Source organism: Solanum dulcamara, chromosome 7 (assembly GCF_947179165.1).
Source record: "Solanum dulcamara chromosome 7, daSolDulc1.2, whole genome shotgun sequence".
Classification (NCBI taxonomy): domain Eukaryota; kingdom Viridiplantae; phylum Streptophyta; class Magnoliopsida; order Solanales; family Solanaceae; genus Solanum; species Solanum dulcamara.
The window spans coordinates 78228028-78245845 of NC_077243.1; the positions used below are offsets into that span (position 1 = coordinate 78228028).

The following is a 17818-nucleotide window of genomic DNA, read 5'->3' on the forward strand; positions in this document are numbered from 1 at the left end:
TTATTCGTAAAGAATCAATTTTAAATTTTTTATAAATGAATTAAAAAAACAAATATATTTATATCATAATATTTTATTAATAAAATAATATTTATTTGTATTTTATTTGTGAGAATTTATTGCAAACAATATACTCCTATATATATCTATATATATATGACCTATTCAAAAATAAAAAAGCTATTTTGTACCTTATATTTTAAAAATATATATTTATATAAATATTAATATTACTTATAAGTCAGGGCTGTCCTTTTATATAATTTACATTTTTTATATGATTTTCAAGGTATTATACATAAACGAGTTATCTTGTGCACGTGCGTTTTCATGGAGTTCCAAAAAAGTACTCCAATAGGTATAATAATTAAAAAAGGGTAAAAATTACTAGTTTAATGTATTTGACACTTGCCATCGAAGATAAGCATATTTTAATGTTGATGTTTGACAGTTTGAGAATCACTTATCATTAGTAACTTCTTTTTTCTCCCTTTTCTTCCAACCGCAATATTTGAATTTTTATGAACTTCCATTATGTCTTAAATGTGATTTTAATTAGAGAGAACGTTTTTTTTTAAGCAGAGGTCTATCAGAAATAATTTTTTTCTCACACAAAATAAGGGTAAAGCCTGCATACACCCCCACCTTCTCAGACACCGTCATGTGGGATCATATTGAGTATGACGTTGTTTACACAAAGTAATTAGTCTCTAACTATCACCCATTTGAAAATAAAGGTAAAATGAGTCATTTTTATAACGATATGATTGATCGATCCTAATTATTATAGGAAAACATATGTTCGCGTATTTCAGGGCAAATATGAACCTTTTCCCTTAACTAAGATATGACTTTGTCAAGACTAAAGTTTGTGAAGTAACAAGTTCTATTACTCACTAGACATGAATTTCTAGGAGTTTCTACTATATCAAAACCTCATACAACTTTGTTTTGGTAAGAAAAAGAAAACTAGCACACAATGAAGAAAGGTAGAGAAATTTGTTCAACCAACTCAAGAGGAAGTTCCTTATTACATCCAACTAATTAAGGAGCTACAGAAACAAAGTCCTTTTGTTACAGCTACAAACATATTTACATTTTTTTCGAATAAAAAGGACTAATTCAGAGAAATATGTTAGTAGCTCTTGATATATATGAGCGCATGTGGACGCGTCGTCGACTGTGAAAATTATCAGGAAAAGAGCTCACTCACCTGCAAACTGTTAAAGTCCATGCATATAGGCCATCACATGTACTTCTTTCACCTTTTAAAACCGGCATTGTCAAGCTGCGGATAGGACAGACTGCTCATAGATGTCATATGGCTGCATACTGGTTGAAGGGGCCTTGACAGGTCGTCCTGAAGCACCAAAACACAAATATTGGTTCACCAACCTTTTATGTCCTGCGCTTTGTTTGTGTATCGAGTCTGATGATGCAACCTCTGACTGATGAGAGCAAGAAGGTCCAGCAAGCTCAGTGACAACTACGATTGCTTTTTGTTTTTCCATAGAACTGCGTGAAGACAGTGATGAAATCGAGAAGGAACTACCACGAGACGATCTACGAGGGAGGCTAAGATGTGGTATGGCCTGCATGACACCATTTACTAGCCCTGAAGCAAACTTCTTCTTTGCTGTAGGACTTGGAAGGTTACTACTAGCAGAGAGCGTCCTTTTGTGGTTCGGAAGTGATGAGGGCTTTGAGTACCTTTCTCGTAGAGGAACTGGTGCCACGTCTGAATTACTAGCAGAACTTTGATCCACCAATATCTTGAGTCTCTTACTATCTCTTTTTTTAATTTTTGGCCAATGGAAGAAGCGTTTCAGTTTTTGTGCTGCATCATTTGCGGAACCAGGCTTCTTGGCATTTGTAGAACAATAGCTATCAGGACTCATGCAGGGATGACTCATCTCAGCATTTCTACTGCCATCTGATGCATGTTCAATGCCCGTGTATAAGAATATTTCGGTGTCCGAGATTCTAAAAGAAATTCCAGGACTACTATTTATATTTTGCATCTTTAAATGGGATGCAACAACTCTCCTTGCAGAATAATCGTGATGACTGAAAATCCCTCCTGCAGAGATCAACTGCTTTGTAAGTAGCTCTGATGAAGCAGAACGTGGCCGTTGCTTCAGGATATCAAGTGGTGTCATTCCATCCTTATCACGAGTGTTGACATTAATAGAGCAGACAGTCATAAGTAACTCCACAAGTTCAGAATGAATATTTCCAATGACAGCCAAATGAAGAGCAGTTCTACCATCATTGTTTTCAGCATTAATAATCTCTTCAATGTTGGAAATTTTCCCACAAACTAATTGCTTCATGAGATCGATTTGATGGTCCAATCTGCGGAAATAAGGAGTTTGGAAACCACTAATGGCAACATGAAGAAATGTTTCTCCAGCATTATTTTTTGAATAGATCAACGAAGGTGAAGCAACAATGAGAACTTCAACAACAGCTAATTGGCCCCTAGAAGCAGCCACATGTAGTGCAGTGTTGCCTTGGTTGTCTATGGAGTTGATAATATCCGAACTTTTTAAAAGATATTTAACAACCTGCAACCGTAACCATTAACATTAGCACAGTTTGATTTGTACCCACGTCCCTAACAAATCCAAGCTTGTTCTGAGGTGTCGTTAAAAGATGAAAAACATAGCAAGGATCAATAACCACCACAACAAAGATCAATCCTTTGCTATTAGATAAAAACAGGATATCTGAAAATCCAGCTTAAACTTCTCTTTTTTAATAATGGGATGCAAACCATTTGCATATCTTTCCCTATTTCTCTGACTACACAAAAAGTAAAGCTCAGTAAAAAATTCAACTGGTCAAGTAAAGGTGCAAATCTATTGTAAGTGTTGGCTTAATATGCATCACTGTTTAGCATTGACTTAAACCCTCCTATAACTATAAATTAGTAAAAGCAACTATTCGTCTAACATGCTGAATATCGATTTGAGATGGGCAACACCTACGAAATCTGAGAGTCTGAAATCCTATCAGGAGAAATTTCTTCATACTCAATAACAGTATAGAAGTTCCCAAGAAATTATGCAAAGCAAGATGATTCTTGGTTTTACCACTTCATACTAATATGAGTGCTTATGTCGAAACCTCGTGGTTGAAACTTTGAAAACTAATAACTTTTGAGGTATAAAGTGACTGGTTAAGATAGAAAAGTTGCTGAGTTGTTGCAATTAGACTACCAAATACTAATTTAGTAGTTGATCTTGCTATACAAATAGTAAGCACATATACAATTTGTTAGTTCCAGCGCCCTGTATTCAGTGACGGAGACAGGAATACTATACAAGGCGATTCACCTAGGGTCATCTCGTATATCGTGGGGATTCAACAGTATATATATATAACCCCCTAAAAAAAACATTTTTTCCCTATTTACACAATTGAACCCCTTGCTAACACATATCTCCGCCACTGCCTGTATTAATTTGTAACAACCAAGAACCAAAACCTAGCAACATAAAATCTGCAACAGATTAAACTGGCAATCAAACAAATCCTACCTCGACCTGGCCTTTGCCAGCAGCCGTATGTAAGAGAGTTGCACCCTGAATGTCTCTGTAAGCCAATATCTCATCAGAGCAATCAGCAAGAAGCTCCTTCAGTATCATAAGATTTCCTCCTCTAGCAGCTGCATGAATAGCTCTATTCATCATCTCCCATTTATAAGCAGATGGAATCTCCCCAATCTGTTCATCCAAATCTCTGCCACCACGCGCTATAAACCTTGGAGACATAGCAAAATCAAACAAAACCTTAAATGCATCACAGTTTTTACTCCTAGAAGCAGCATATAACATGTCAGTGACACCATACTCCCCTTCTCCAAAGACCAAAAGGGGGTCTTTTTCGAGTAATTCTCGAACAAAATCCAGGTCTCCAGCAGAGGCAGCAGTATATAAAAGCCATCCACCATAGCCAGCTGAAAGTAGGGAATTTTTCCCTTTCTTGGTCTCACATTCAAGGAGTAGCTTCCTTGCAACCTGTGACCGGCATTTAGCAACATCATCAAATTGCTCTTCATCATCCCAGACAGACTCGAGCCGTCTAATCCTACGTAGTGAAGTGAGTTTCATAAGATGATTTCCATCTAAGCGAAGAAGCTCACGCACCAAATCATAGTGACCATTTGCAGCTGCCCAATCAATTGGTGAAGCATACCACCATTGGTCTCCAGTACTCTCCCAACGAAGCGGTAAGTATGTAGGAGGCATTATAACAAAAAGAACAATAGATTGTACAAGTTCGTGAAGAGGGCTAGACGAGTGGAATGAAGGAAACAGGCTCAATCAACAAAAACCACTGGTAGCCTACCTAGAACCTGAAAAAAGTCACTATCAACAAATTCCCAAGCAATCCTCAACCAACATGTGTGAATCATTCCAGTAAAGACTAAAACACACAAGAAAGACTCTTTATCCTTACCTTAGGAGCGGGATGAGTGCTAGACCAGATAAAGTTTACCAATAAAGAAGTGATTTTTATTAGCCAAAAAGATCCCTGCTACTCTATTAACTCAAGAAAAGGGCCAATCTTTTGCTAAGAATAGGTAATTCATGATTATGCAACAAGAAAATACAACATTAACTAATGGTTGAAGATAAGACAGACCAAAAAGCGATTAATCCACAAAGCAACTACTCAAATATATAATTATGACACAAGACCCTACAAGATTTCAAGCCCACAGAGGAGAACAAACAAAGAGAGTAAAGGTGAATATGCATCCAAAGAAAAAGCTATAAACTTTAAAGAGAAATGACGATACCAACTACAAAGAAGCAATTTTTATGGATGAAAAAACACAGAAAAAATGAAAACTTGAAATACTAACCTTACTAGAAGATGGATCTGTGGTTTACCACAAAGAAAATGAGGTCGTGGAGAGCATAACAATTGAAGAAAAGCAGGACTAAATCAGAGAAAAGATAAAAACTTTGGTAAGAAAGATTAAAGATTGATGAAAAGGAAGAAAGATTCTCATTGAAATGTGAAATTTTGTTGATACATAGATAATTGGGAAAGGTAAAAGTGACTATTGGCGGGGGCGCCAAAACTCTAAAGACAGCGGGACTATGTTATAATGTTGCGTTCCTATCAACGTGGTTATGGCGCATCAATGAAATTGTTATATTCTTAATTAAAAAATTTAAATTTAGAATATGATAAAAATTTTGTTTGAATGAACTTTGCAACTAGCTATTTAAATTTAGTTGAGGCTCCATAAACTTTGAAAATCGCGATGGAAAATTAAAAAAAAAATCATACGTTTGTGTTGACAATGGAAAAAGACCAAACAAGTATAATGATGCAAAAAAACTTAAGTCATGATTAGTGCTGTACCAAAATGAATTTTCCTATTTTTCCCTAATGCTTTCCACGTCATGGTCGATTTGACAGTAATTATTAGTATCTATTTGTTTTTTTTTTATTTAAGTAAATTAATGGGGGAATCAAAATTTTATATAAAAAATTAAAAATATTATAGGGATTTATAAAATGTGATGCAAACAATTTTTTAACTAAATACATCCCAATTTTGCTAAAAATACAATTGATAACTAAATAAGTAACATTATGAACAGACCAAGGCATGGACCACAATCAAAATGAGAGGATATGCCCATGTGAGAAAAGCAGCTTTGGATTTGACAAATATCCAAAATGAGAATAATCTAATAGATTTAAGTCATTTTGCCCTTATGCTATAGAGTGATTTTTTTTTTAGGTTGAATTGATATTAAATTTTACTTAAAGTTGATATTAAATTTCACTTAGACATCTTAAATTTGAGATTATTTCAATTGAACACTCGTGTAGGTTCATGATCCATTTTATTTATCATGATATCTAAAATAGACTCATTTTGTTGATTATTTCACATCAATTATAAATAAATTTCTGATCTTTTTATATAGTTTTAGACAATGCTCATCTCTTGATTGAATTTTTAAAGTTAAGTTAGACCCAAAATTTATTTCTTAACATGCCATCAGATTATATGTGCTTGGAGAAATCTAATGTCATGTTTAACGTAACAAGTTCTAAGGATACGTTTAATATAATATTAATAATAATTATTTTTATATAAATTGAGGGAGTAACATTTTTTAGTAGTAAAACATTGAGGCCACATTTCTCATTATTCACTATGATTCTTAGAGAAACTCGTATAAATCTCATTAGTTTAAATGTTAATTACTTAGATATACTTTAATTTATAATATTGTGAATCTTATCCAATTTTGGTGCGTCTAAATACATCCAAATACATATATATCGAAATAAATGAGATCAAAATTATGTGTAATTCATTCAAAATACAAGATATCAAAATGAATTCACATGTATCTAAAATACATAGCTTTTCTCCGTCACCTTTGGCTCCTCACTTCCCTATGTATTTAAAATATTAGATATATGTGAATTATGCTACATAGAAGGTCACACGCTTTATTTGGCTCTTCACATTTCAGCCAACAAAATTCTGCCTAATCCAGAAAAAAACAAAGTGAGAACAAAGAGAACAGTGGATTTCTAAAATTGATGAAATCTGTGAGACAAAGGACAAGGACTAAAAGGGAAAAAGAAAAGAACCAATAAAAATCAACAAATTCTTGCTAAACAATTGTTATCCTTCTAAGTTCTAATCCATCAACCCCTTTTCTTCATGTTTTCAGATTTCTATCACTGACCCATCTCTGAAAAGTTTTAAACTGCCTTTTTAATGTAAGCATCAAAAACTTATATGAAATTCAATTTCTGAATGCTGCTTTTTGTTCTTTTAATCCACTGTTTTTTTTTGCTAAAGTTCCTTTCTTTACTCTTTTTCAGGTGATTCCACTTCAAAAATATTATCTTGTTTCTTGGATTTTGGCTAGATCTTTGTCTATTCCAGTCTTGATGAACCCCATCTGAAAGAAAGAATCAAGGTCAGTGCACAATTTGATTCCTTTACTTGTAAAAAATCAGAATGGTTGTCTCAGATTCAGAAAAAAGTTATGTTTTTTCAATGATGTATAAGTTTCCTGCATCTGGGTTTTTTCTTTTTTTGGTTCATGAGTAGCAAGAATTTTGTGTTTCACGAAATGGTTCTGAAAAAAAGATGGATTTGGTGAGAAAGAGTTGATCTTTTAGCTTTTTTCCCACTTATAAGAATGAAAGTTGACTTCCTAACCCTCTAGATATCTGGGATTTGTTCACTATACTAGTCTTTATGTTATTTTCTTTTCAGATGACAAGAAGATTGATTCAATTAGTCAGACACAACTGTTGGATTATATAGAGCTTATAATCTCCTTTAGGGAAGATGATGAAATTTGTGAGTGAATGAGATAGCAAGTGGGTCACTTTCAATTGGTTTAGTCATCTGGTTTTGCATTTTAGATGTTTCTGACTGATGACATATCTTTTGTTCCAAGAGTATTTCGATCAGTGAAGCAAGTAGGGGTTTATAGGAAGGAGACCATATCTTGTAGTGATGATCAAACAGATACTCAATAAGCTTCCTAGGAAGCCGTCTAAGTCAGCAGAAAATCGCGATGGACCCTCAAATGCTTCAACTAGTTCAATAAGCAGTGATTTGTCTAGTTCTCGGTCTGGGAATTCGAGTGCTATGTCTCTTTCAGGAACGACTTCTTCTTTAGCTACTGGACTGAGTAATGTAGATAGACTTCCCATGGCTGTAAATACTAAGGTGAATGGAATAGTTTCCCCATATGAGGTGTTGCCTAGTTTTAGAGATGTACCAAATTCTGATAAACAAAACTTGTTCATCAAAAAGCTGAACTTGTGTTGTGTCTTGTTTGACTTTACTGACCCAACGAAAGATTTGAAAGAAAAAGACATCAAGCGACAGACATTGGTGGAGCTAGTTGATTATGTTACTTCTGCAGATGGGAAGTTCACGGAAACTGTCGTGCAAGAAACAGTTAAAATGGTGTCCTTGAACTTATTCAGGTCTCGTGCTCCTCAACCTCATGGAAACCAAGTATTGGAAGCTCTTATCTTGGAAGAAGAGGAACCCTTAATGGACGCTGCATGGCCACATGTGCAAATTGTGTATGAGTTGCTTCTCCGGTTTGTGGCATCACCGGAGACGGACCCAAAATTGGCTAAGCGATACATTGATCACTCTTTTGTTCTCAGGATATTAGATCTCTTTGGTTCTGATGATCCAAGAGAAAGGGAGTACTTAAAGACTGTACTGCACCGCATGTATGGAAAGTTCATGGTGCACCGCCCGTTCATAAGGAAATCAATCAACCACATATTTTACAGGTCTATTTTTGAAACTGAGAAGCATAATGGAATAGCAGAACTCTTAGAAATTTTGGGAAGTATAATTAATGGATTCGCTCTGCCACTGAAGGAAGAGCACAAATTGTTCCTTGTTCGAGCTCTTATTCCACTTCATAAACCAAAATGTATACAAATGTATCATCAGCAATTATCTTACTGCATCACACAATTTTTAGAAAAAGACAACAAGCTTGCTGATACTGTTATAAGAGGTTTGTTGAAATACTGGCCAATCACAAACAGTTCAAAGGAGGTAATGTTCTTAGGTGAACTCGAGGAGGTATTAGAAGCAACTCAGCCACCAGAATTTCAGCGTTTTATGGTTCCCTTGTTTCGTCAAATGAGCCTTTGCTTGAGCAGCTCACACTTTCAGGTTTGTAGTTTTGATTGATTTTATATATCTTTTCCCGTTCTTTTTCGTGGTTCCCCGGATTGAACCTTGCTATATTCGGTATTTGATTTTGAGCTGGATATTCCTTGTTATAAATACCTGCTACTCTTGATTAGTATCAAACTAAATGAATAACAAAAGTGAATAATTCTCTTATGGTCTATCATATTTTGGATGCAACTCTGCAGGAGGTCTTCCATCTTGCAATCTCTGAAGTCTTAAATGTCAGCAGCCCAAATATAAACTTTGTCGTTTGATTTCGGGATGCTGTACCTCTGCAAACCACTCCTATGGCTAATATTATCACCTCTGGGGTTAAAGTAACAATATTGTGAGGAAATTGCAAGGACCAAAATTCTTGTGAAGCATAGAGAATGAGCCAACATTAATAATTACCGTTGTTGTGATCCATTACTTTTTTGGGGGAGGGATGGGCATTTGGGCGAATACCTCAGCATTATTTAAGAAGTAATCTAGTGAAAGTGTTTGCTCCAATGGAGATATGGTAAGCAAGAAAACGAGAAGTGTAGTCCGTCAGAATTTCTTAGCTCTTGAGAGGACATTATCAGAGTGGCAGGGAATACAGCAAAGATTCTTTTCTCTATTAAAAGCTTTTTCAACAACCTCTTCGCTGGCTATTTCCTGCCATCCCAAACATACAAAAAATTATAAAGAAAGGGATATTCTGGCTTACCAGAGAGAGTTAGTGTGCCAGAATTTATAACTACAAATAAAATGCAAAAACAACATTTGCTATTGGAATTCTAAGACTAGGCTTTCGCCTTCTTGCTATGACTGAAATATAAAAATGAACGTGGACATAAAAATAGTGCCGTTATTTGATAGAATTAGATAAAGTGAATTGTTTTGGTTATATTATTGCCACTTTTTCTTTAGCCCCCATTCACTTTGGTGTGCGTGTGTGCATGTATATTTCCCATTCTTTTTAATTATTCAATATTTGAATATGCAGGTGGCCGAGAGATCTTTGTTCCTGTGGAACAATAGTCATGTTGAGAACCTAATCAGACAAAATCGCAAAGTTATACTGCCAATAATCATCCCTTCCTTGGAGAAGAATGCTAGAGGCCACTGGAATCATGCAGTGCAAAGCTTGACATTAAATGTTCGCAAAATCTTCTTCGACATTGATGCTGAACTCTTTGAAGGGTGCTTGCAGAAATTTGAAGAGGATCAGGACCGGGAAGAAGAGACAAAAGTGAAACGTGAGACTACATGGAAAAGATTAGAAGAAATCGCTGCAATGAAAGCTACAAGCAATGAGTTAGTGCTAGTTTCTTGAACGACAGCCCCTCATTCACCATTTAGCTAGAGACTCTTATATCTTCATTACTGTTACTTTTCCGTTGAAGAGCTGACTAGTATGTTATCAAGGATGTGGAATCCAACAAAGTAAGTTACGTCAATTGTACATATGCAATTGCATGATCAGAGAATCCCAAGATTTTTTTTGAGTCCACAGCCAGCGTCTCTAGCTGGAGTTTATTCGATAGGTGTATCCTCTTTGTTGGATTTACAAACGATCGAAAAAGCACAATTCTTCAGGTATATGTTTATGATCTTTTTGCTTCTAGTTTTGTTTTAGTTTGCTGATGAAATCTCTGTACCATCATGTGTATGCTATACATTTTCAGCTTGGCCTGAAATGCTTTTGTAGATAATCTTCAAAATATCTAAATTAACGCGGGCTGAATCAATGTTCAGCAGCACAATTCTTCTGATTTCACACTGCTTTGGATGAGTTTCTTCAAAGAGCCTTACTTTTTTTGCCCTTTAATTGTTGCTGTAAATCATACCACTCGTGGGATTTCACTGGGTATGTTGTTGTTACTGTAAATCATAAAACAAAACCTTTGGTGAGTGAATGCCAAAGGTGACTTTAGCTTTCATAACAGTTTGGTTATTGTAGTCATCTATTTAGGCATGTGAATACCAGCTAATGGAAGAAAGATTTGTCAGTTCAATTATTATGCAAAGTGAAAAACTCAAATCTTGTGGTAGGAAAAGTGAAAGGACTTTTTCAACTGATTAAGCTAAGCCTTGATGACAAACAATCTGGTATTGGGTAGCAATGTTTACCCTTATCTTTATTCTAAAAAAACAACAGAGCCATCTTGTATGCACTTTGACTAATTCACCTCATATCTATTCGATGCGGAGCTATATAAGGGTGTGCATTGATCGGTTCGGTTCGGTTTTATTAGTTCGATTTATCGGTTTTCGGTTTAAAAATATGATAAACCAATAACAAATCAATAAAATATTTTTTATCAATTTTGGTTCGGTTTTCGATTTACCCAATAAGAAAATGTTCATAAAACTAAAACAATTTGGCGCGATAAGACAATAATATGTCTTTACGAAGTATTCATAAAATAGAAACAATAATGACTAACATGAAAAGAGCTCTACATCTGCAACACGAATAAAAGAACTATGACAATAATATGAATTGAAGGTTAAAGGGCAAAGGTATTAATAGCAATACCAATAAGGTATTGCTATTAATAATTAATATTTATTTAGGGACAAAGTAGTAAATTACTATTGCATTAATGGGTTATCGGTTTCACTATTTGGAGGCTTGACATAGAGTCATCTTTGTTAACAGTAATTTACCTTCCTATGATAATTTCGGAGGTAAATTTAAATTTAATTGAAGTCTAATAAAAAAACAACAAAAATAATATATTAAAATGCTACTATTTTGGAGACATTTTGTTTTTTTAATACTTTATTAGTTTCGAAGGTAAAAAATTAAATAACACACTTTAAAATATAAAATTAAAGAAAAATGTAACGCCAAAATCCAAATAATAATAGCTCAATTAACTAACACCGACGCACGGATCCCTTGTGTCACGCAAGTACATCCACCTTACAATTTGTTCAATTATTATCTTATAATTTGTTCAATTATTATCTTATAATTTGTTCAATTATTCTCTTATGTAAGTATATAATTTTATTACTTCTATATTTTATAAATCTAGAACTTATGTATTTTATTTACAGTTTTCCTATTTACTTATTACTTATTGATCTCATACAAGCTAAACCTATCATCTTAATTATTTTTTTTAAATATACTCCTTCTGTTCTATTTTAGTTGTCATGTTACGTTTTTCGAAAGTTAATTTAACTAATTTTTAAAATTAAATTATATTACTTTAACTTAATATTATAAAGTTAAAAATTAGATATTTAAAAATTATACGAAAAATATTATAAGTTACAAACTTTTTCATATCAATATAATAAAAAAATATATCTTAAAATGTTAGTCAAAGTTTATATAGTTTAACTCTCAAAAAGAAAATCATGACAATTAAAATAGGACACAGACAGTAATTAAAATCATGTCCCTTCAACTTAAAAGGCCAAAATTAAATTATTTCTTTTAAAAAAAAACAACTAAAAACAGCTCAATGGACTATGATTGATTATCATTGGAAAAGAAAAAAAAAAAAAACTTAGAACACAGTCCTTCTATTTTGAAGAAAACAATAAAAAATAAATCTTTTTCATCCCTTTTTCTGCAATTGAATGAAGTAATCTCTAATACCTTTTCCTTAATCACAATCCATCTCCTTAAACCCTTAATTATCTTTTTCATTTCAATGTAATACATATCAAGTAGCATGGTGTTTTCATCATTTTAGCAATACAAATCTTTCTTCTTCATTTGAAGGGAAATGCCAAGCGTGGCAGTGAAATTATACAGTGTTTTCTTCAAATTTATGCTAAAGCATCGGTTACAGAATCGAATCCAAATCGATGAAACCAATAATGGGTCGCAGCAGCATTTTGGTGTTACGTCTCGTCCCAATGAAGAATCCATTGTTGCTTCAAATCCTATATTCACTGATGGTGTTGCCACCAAGGATTTACATGTAGATCCAGGAACATCTGTTTCAATTCGAGTCTTTCTACCTGAAACCTGTTTGGGTTCTCATGAATCCGATCTGAAATCGAAATTCAGGGTTAGGGTTCCTGGATCTGATTCTAACCAGGGGCTTTTACGTCGAAATAGCTATGGGAATCAGACCCATGTTAACAAGAATGGGTTTAATCACAGGAGAAGTAGTCTTGGTTCTGTTGCTGCTGATGATATAGGTTTGATTACTGAAAATGGGGTTTATAGAGGGTATTCTCCTGTTGTTGGAAAAAATTGTAGGAAATTGCCAGTAATGTTGCAATTTCATGGTGGGGGTTTTGTGAGTGGGAGTAATGATTCGACAGCGAATGATTTGTTTTGTAGAAGGATAGCTAAGCTTTGTGATGTTATTGTTATAGCTGTTGGATACAGGTTAGCACCTGAGGATCGTTATCCAGCTGCGTTTGAGGATGGATTGAAGGTACTGCATTGGCTGGCGAAACAGGTTAATTTAGCTGAATGTAGTAAGTCAGTGGGGAGCAGACGTGGTGGAGGGACGGATTTGAAGAAATCTGATACGTATGGACATATAGCTGATGCGTTTGGAGCATCGTTGGTGGAGCCTTGGTTGGCTGCTCATGGGGATCCGTCAAGGTTAGATTTTGTCTAACTATCTCATTCATTTTATAGCCTTATAAATGCGTTTCAGTGACAAGTTTAGATCACCGATGATTATCTGTTATGATAATTTGTTTGATGTCTATTTCAAAAGAAAAGATCTGTTTTTGATAGTTGGTTTAATTTAATGGAATCAAGCATTAAACTGAAATGTAGACGCAAATGTAGCTTGTGAAGTATGAAATACTGCCGTCGAATTGATGACATATCTACCCAAATTAGAATAATGGAATTGGAATCTTTAGGTTGAGTGTAACAGCAATAACACTAAGTGCTGAAAGTTTAGGCTGCTGCCGGTATGGATCAAAGAATACGTTTTTACAAATGCCTAGTTTTGGTTCTTGCTATCAAACAATACTTTTATGCGTCTGCGTAGTTTTGGGCCTTTTTCTCAGAAAGGCAAGTGTGTTTGTGACCAAATTATGTGTTTATTCAAAGGGGAAGGAAAATGCATTATATATGCTTTTCAGTTTTCACCTTCTGTTCTGCATTTCTCTTATACACTCTCTTGCTGTCAACGATTATTTTTTCTTTGGTTTTTTCTGGTCTTTTATTTCATTTTATTCTCCAATTTTACAGGCTTATTGTTCGATATTAAAAAATGACTTTCATAATGAGCACAACTGATAAAGGGATTAGATATCTTTGATAAATAGTTTCCTCAGTAACTTGTCAACTCATTTTATGTCCAATTCTTCATACCAGCTTTGGCGGAGAGATGACTTGATAAAATAAAGAGTTTCTTTCGGAAAGATCGAGATGATAAACCCTATTATTGGTTGATTAAACTAGAACGAGTATCCAAAGAAAGGGGCGAAAACTTGCCCCAACTTGATGAATGAATCATATCTCTGCACAATGAATTGCATTACTATCGTCCGATTGTCTTTTGTATCATCTCCAGTCACATTTAGGGATAGGTTACTGGTTAAATATATTTTGTTATGTTGATAAGCCATGGTTTATCATCGGGTGCCTTGATCAGCCAAAAGATTACTTACCTAACAAAACATTACTTTCCAAATGACAGTGGAGAATTAGCAAAGGAGGAAAAAGAATTAAGAGAGATGTAATTGTGGTTAGATGCGTGGAAGGTTCATGGTGTTCAAAGCTATTAGCTTATCTTTTTAGTAGGAGGGCAGAAGTTAATAAGAAGTTGTGAAAAATTACTATGTATCTGCAAAAGAATTTGATAGGGAGATTTCCTAATTTTTTCTTTTTCACAAGAGGTGCTTTGAAGGACAAGTAGCCACTCTTGACTGTATAAGTTTTCTTTTAGTAACTTTTTTGAATTAACGGTGTAATAAGGCATACCTAAGAAATGATTGAACAAAATTCTCTTTGGGGCTATAATATGATGTACAATTGTATACAGCACTTCCTTACTGCTTGTTGGTGACTCAGTATCTTACTTATCATAAAAGAAAGGTCCCTCTTTATCATATGTTTGGTGACATTTTTGAATGTGAATTCAAGCCTAATAATACTTGCTAATGCTTTACCAAATAAAGTCAAATGAAGACTCCCTTCTTTTCCTTTCGTTCCTTCAAATGTAAGTGATAACTCACGAATGCTTTTGTTCTTTGACATGTTCATCCAGGTGTGTTCTCCTAGGAGTGAGCTGTGGAGGAAATATAGCTGATTATGTGGCTCGGAAAGCTGTAGAGGCAGGTAAGCTTTTGGATCCAGTGAAAGTGGTGGCGCAGGTTTTGATGTATCCTTTTTTCATTGGAAGCGTTCCAACACATTCCGAAATTAAGCTAGCAAATTCCTATTTCTATGATAAGGCCTTGTGCACTCTTGCATGGAAATTATTTTTACCTGAAGGGGAGTTTGACTTGGATCATCCTGCTGCTAACCCTCTTACCCCTGGAAGAGGACCTCCACTGAAGCGGATGCCCCCAACATTGACAGTGATAGCGGAGCATGACTGGATGAAAGATCGTGCCATTGCTTATTCAGAGGAACTACGAAAGGTAAATGTTGATGCTCCTGTTCTCGAGTACAAGGATGCAGTTCATGAGTTTGCAACTCTTGACATGCTTCTTAAAACCCCTCAAGCTCAGGCTTGTGCTGAGGACATTGCCATCTGGGTTAAGAAATATATTTCACTTCGAGGTCATGAGTTCTCATATTGAATCGGATAGATGATCCTGTATAGCAGAATGTATGTGACATAAAGATACCTGGGATTTGAGGTCTACCATATCTTGCTCTGAAATTTCAGGCATATTCTTTTTTCCTCGTGTTCCTTTTGTAATATAGATGACTTGCCGGAAAATAGAAATTAGTTGAGTTTGAGCCATAATTTCCTCTTACGACGAGTTTAATTATGCTTGTTTGACATCCTTGTCAACAATTTTTCCTGTATTGAGATGTTCCTCTGCCATAAGAGATCAAGGAATGAAATGTTCCTTTTTATTTCTTATATTCTTTTATTGGATTCTTCCTCTGGAAATGAGTTCAGATAACTTATTGATAGAGTTCAGCATTTTACTTACACAAGAAAATTTGTTATGTCTTGTAATGCAATCTAAATTCATATTTAGTTTGTTAAAACTACTATTTTCAAATGGTTGAACCGAGATTCCAGTTAGCAATAGTGATCTGAAAATCCCGTGTGGATGGGCTCTTGCTCAACAGATCAAAGGTATGTCAAGGACTAGATTGCACCCATCTCGATTAATTTCATTGGCAAACTGTTACCTCCCACCAGTATAGGTAACGAGTAACTCTACTCGTGATTCTTCCCCCACTCCATCACCACAATAATAACTAATGTAGAAAATGGCCCTGCACTTTTCATTTTCAATAAGCTTTAGACCTTTGTAATAATGTGTTATGTGTAGATATATAGCTTGCAAATTCTTTGATTTATAGTAGTTTCTTCCACTTGAATTCTTGGTAAGAAATGTAGTAGAAAATGTGTTTTATTAAAAAAACAATATTTTTTTCCTAATAAATAAAGAACTTTTCTTGGTATTATAACAAATGGCATTAACATAGTTTGATGTTTGATTTGGTCAGTATTGGGTACGAGAAATTGTAAATTCATATTTAAAGTGCAATACATGGTATTAGGAATCGAATTAGAAAAAGACGGTTTCTGAATCAAATAAAGCATACACAATTTCGTTTATTAGTGGTACTTTTTGCTATTGTATTTCTTTTTCATATTTGCTTTGATATGTTTTACTTGAATCGACGGTATATCATAAATAACTTTTCTATCTTTTTCAATATAGGAATAAGGTCTACGCTAATTTCCTCATATCTCACTTATGAGATGATACCAAATACGTTGTTATTCTACTCATTAGTATTATTTTATTAATTATTTGTTAATTATGTCTTAAATTTTTTTCATGTATATTTTGGAAAACTCACAATCCTAATAGATTTGGGAAAGGAATAAATTGTTCTTCTAGGATTGGGAAACTTTTTTCTAAAGCGTTGTAAACTTTTTATCTTTCTTTCATAGTGGAAAACTCTCTCTGCTTTTGCTGGGAGGAATAGGCATAGCCGAACCTCATTAATCCTTGTGTTTTTTTTTTCTTTTCTATTTTCTTTGTTTGTCATTGTGTGCTAGTTAATCCACGATATTTCCACAATAATTATAATGATGAATATAACACATCTAATAATATATATATATATATATATATATATATGCGACCAGCTCAAGTCTAATCACAGACTTGTGAATAAACCAACAAAAAAAAGGTCAAAAAGTTGCATGTAATTCGACATACAATTCACTTTTATCTTATATAGTATATGTCATTTATTTGATGTATGCATTAATCAATATTTTGCAATGTATCTATACGTAGAAGGATACATATATGGTTAGGATTTATATCATGCACTGTCTGTATAAGTAATGTTTATAATATCAGCACAATTTAACTCCGTTCGGTTGGAAAAAAGCTATCCCAAGATTAATTATTCTGGGAGTAGCTATCCTGAAATAAGTTTATCCTATCATATATATGGAATAACGTATAGTGGGATAACTTATCTCATCACTATGGTATAAATGGTGGGATACGTTATCCCAAACTTGACAACCAAACAAGACATCAAAATTTTATTTCTGATTATTTTTTTTTATCTCAAGACTATTTATTTTTATCCCTCACACCAAATGACCAGAGAGATCAATTTCACCTGATAGTATAAACCAATATATGATGTCAATACATAAAATTTAAACTCCGCTAGGATTTGATATCAACGTTTAAAATTAAGAGTTGAATGAGTTATTTTATTAACATAGGAAATTAAATACGGTGAGACTAGCTACTATTGAAACTTTTCCATAATAAACAGTAAAGTAATTTTCACTATTTTAGAATTTATTTTAAATTTTCTTATAATAATAATATTTTAATCAATTTGTACGTACCTCAATTATTTTCGTGAGTGTTTGATATCTTATACTCGTATATGTATTATGTACGGAATCCCCAGCCTATTACTAAAATATATGTAGCTAGGTAAAAAGAAAT

The 17818-nt window shown here is 34.0% G+C and overlaps 3 protein-coding genes across 5 annotated transcripts; 2 read left to right on the forward strand and 1 right to left on the reverse strand.

Moving 5' to 3' along the window:
- Window positions 1-877: 877 nt before the first annotated feature.
- LOC129895721 (uncharacterized) lies at window positions 878-5103 on the reverse strand. Of its 2 annotated transcripts, none has more exons than XM_055971475.1 (3): window positions 4874-5103; window positions 3543-4353; window positions 878-2567 (listed from the first exon to the last, which is right to left on the reverse strand). In XM_055971475.1, exons 2-3 carry the CDS (start codon window positions 4251-4253, stop codon window positions 1284-1286), a joined length of 1995 nt encoding a protein of 664 aa, XP_055827450.1. In that variant the 5' UTR covers window positions 4254-4353; window positions 4874-5103; the 3' UTR covers window positions 878-1283. The 2 variants fall into 2 exon arrangements, with proteins under 2 accessions (XP_055827450.1, XP_055827449.1); XM_055971474.1 differs by having other exon boundaries at window positions 3543-4360.
- Window positions 5104-6483: 1380 nt separating this feature from the next.
- LOC129893884 (serine/threonine protein phosphatase 2A 57 kDa regulatory subunit B' theta isoform-like) lies at window positions 6484-10476 on the forward strand. 2 transcript variants are annotated; one of them, XM_055969308.1, is made up of 5 exons: window positions 6484-6768; window positions 6874-6971; window positions 7274-8713; window positions 8920-8955; window positions 9705-10476. In XM_055969308.1, the coding sequence occupies exons 3-5, from the start codon at window positions 7520-7522 to the stop codon at window positions 10032-10034; spliced, it is 1560 nt and encodes a 519-aa protein (XP_055825283.1). In that variant the 5' UTR covers window positions 6484-6768; window positions 6874-6971; window positions 7274-7519; the 3' UTR covers window positions 10035-10476. The 2 variants fall into 2 exon arrangements, with proteins under 2 accessions (XP_055825283.1, XP_055825284.1); XM_055969309.1 differs by lacking the exon at window positions 8920-8955.
- Window positions 10477-12203: 1727 nt separating this feature from the next.
- Window positions 12204-15735, forward strand: LOC129893885 (probable carboxylesterase 16). The gene is made up of 2 exons (XM_055969310.1): window positions 12204-13283; window positions 14908-15735. The coding sequence occupies exons 1-2, from the start codon at window positions 12448-12450 to the stop codon at window positions 15443-15445; spliced, it is 1374 nt and encodes a 457-aa protein (XP_055825285.1). The 5' UTR covers window positions 12204-12447; the 3' UTR covers window positions 15446-15735.
- The last annotated feature ends 2083 nt before the right edge of the window (window positions 15736-17818 follow it).

Coding starts and splice junctions, on each gene's coding strand:
- LOC129895721 (XM_055971475.1), bottom strand. CDS start 4,253: ATGCCTCCTACATACTTACCGCTTCGTTGGGAGAGTACTGGAGACCAA. Junction 2,568..3,542: donor CTGGCAAAGGCCAGGTCGAG/GTAGGATTTGTT, acceptor TTACGGTTGCAG/GTTGTTAAATATCTTTTAAA.
- LOC129893884 (XM_055969308.1), top strand. CDS start 7,520: ATGATCAAACAGATACTCAATAAGCTTCCTAGGAAGCCGTCTAAGTCA. Junction 8,714..8,919: donor TGAGCAGCTCACACTTTCAG/GTTTGTAGTTTT, acceptor GCAACTCTGCAG/GAGGTCTTCCATCTTGCAAT. Junction 8,956..9,704: donor CAATCTCTGAAGTCTTAAAT/GTCAGCAGCCCA, acceptor TTGAATATGCAG/GTGGCCGAGAGATCTTTGTT.
- LOC129893885 (XM_055969310.1), top strand. CDS start 12,448: ATGCCAAGCGTGGCAGTGAAATTATACAGTGTTTTCTTCAAATTTATG. Junction 13,284..14,907: donor GCTCATGGGGATCCGTCAAG/GTTAGATTTTGT, acceptor ATGTTCATCCAG/GTGTGTTCTCCTAGGAGTGA.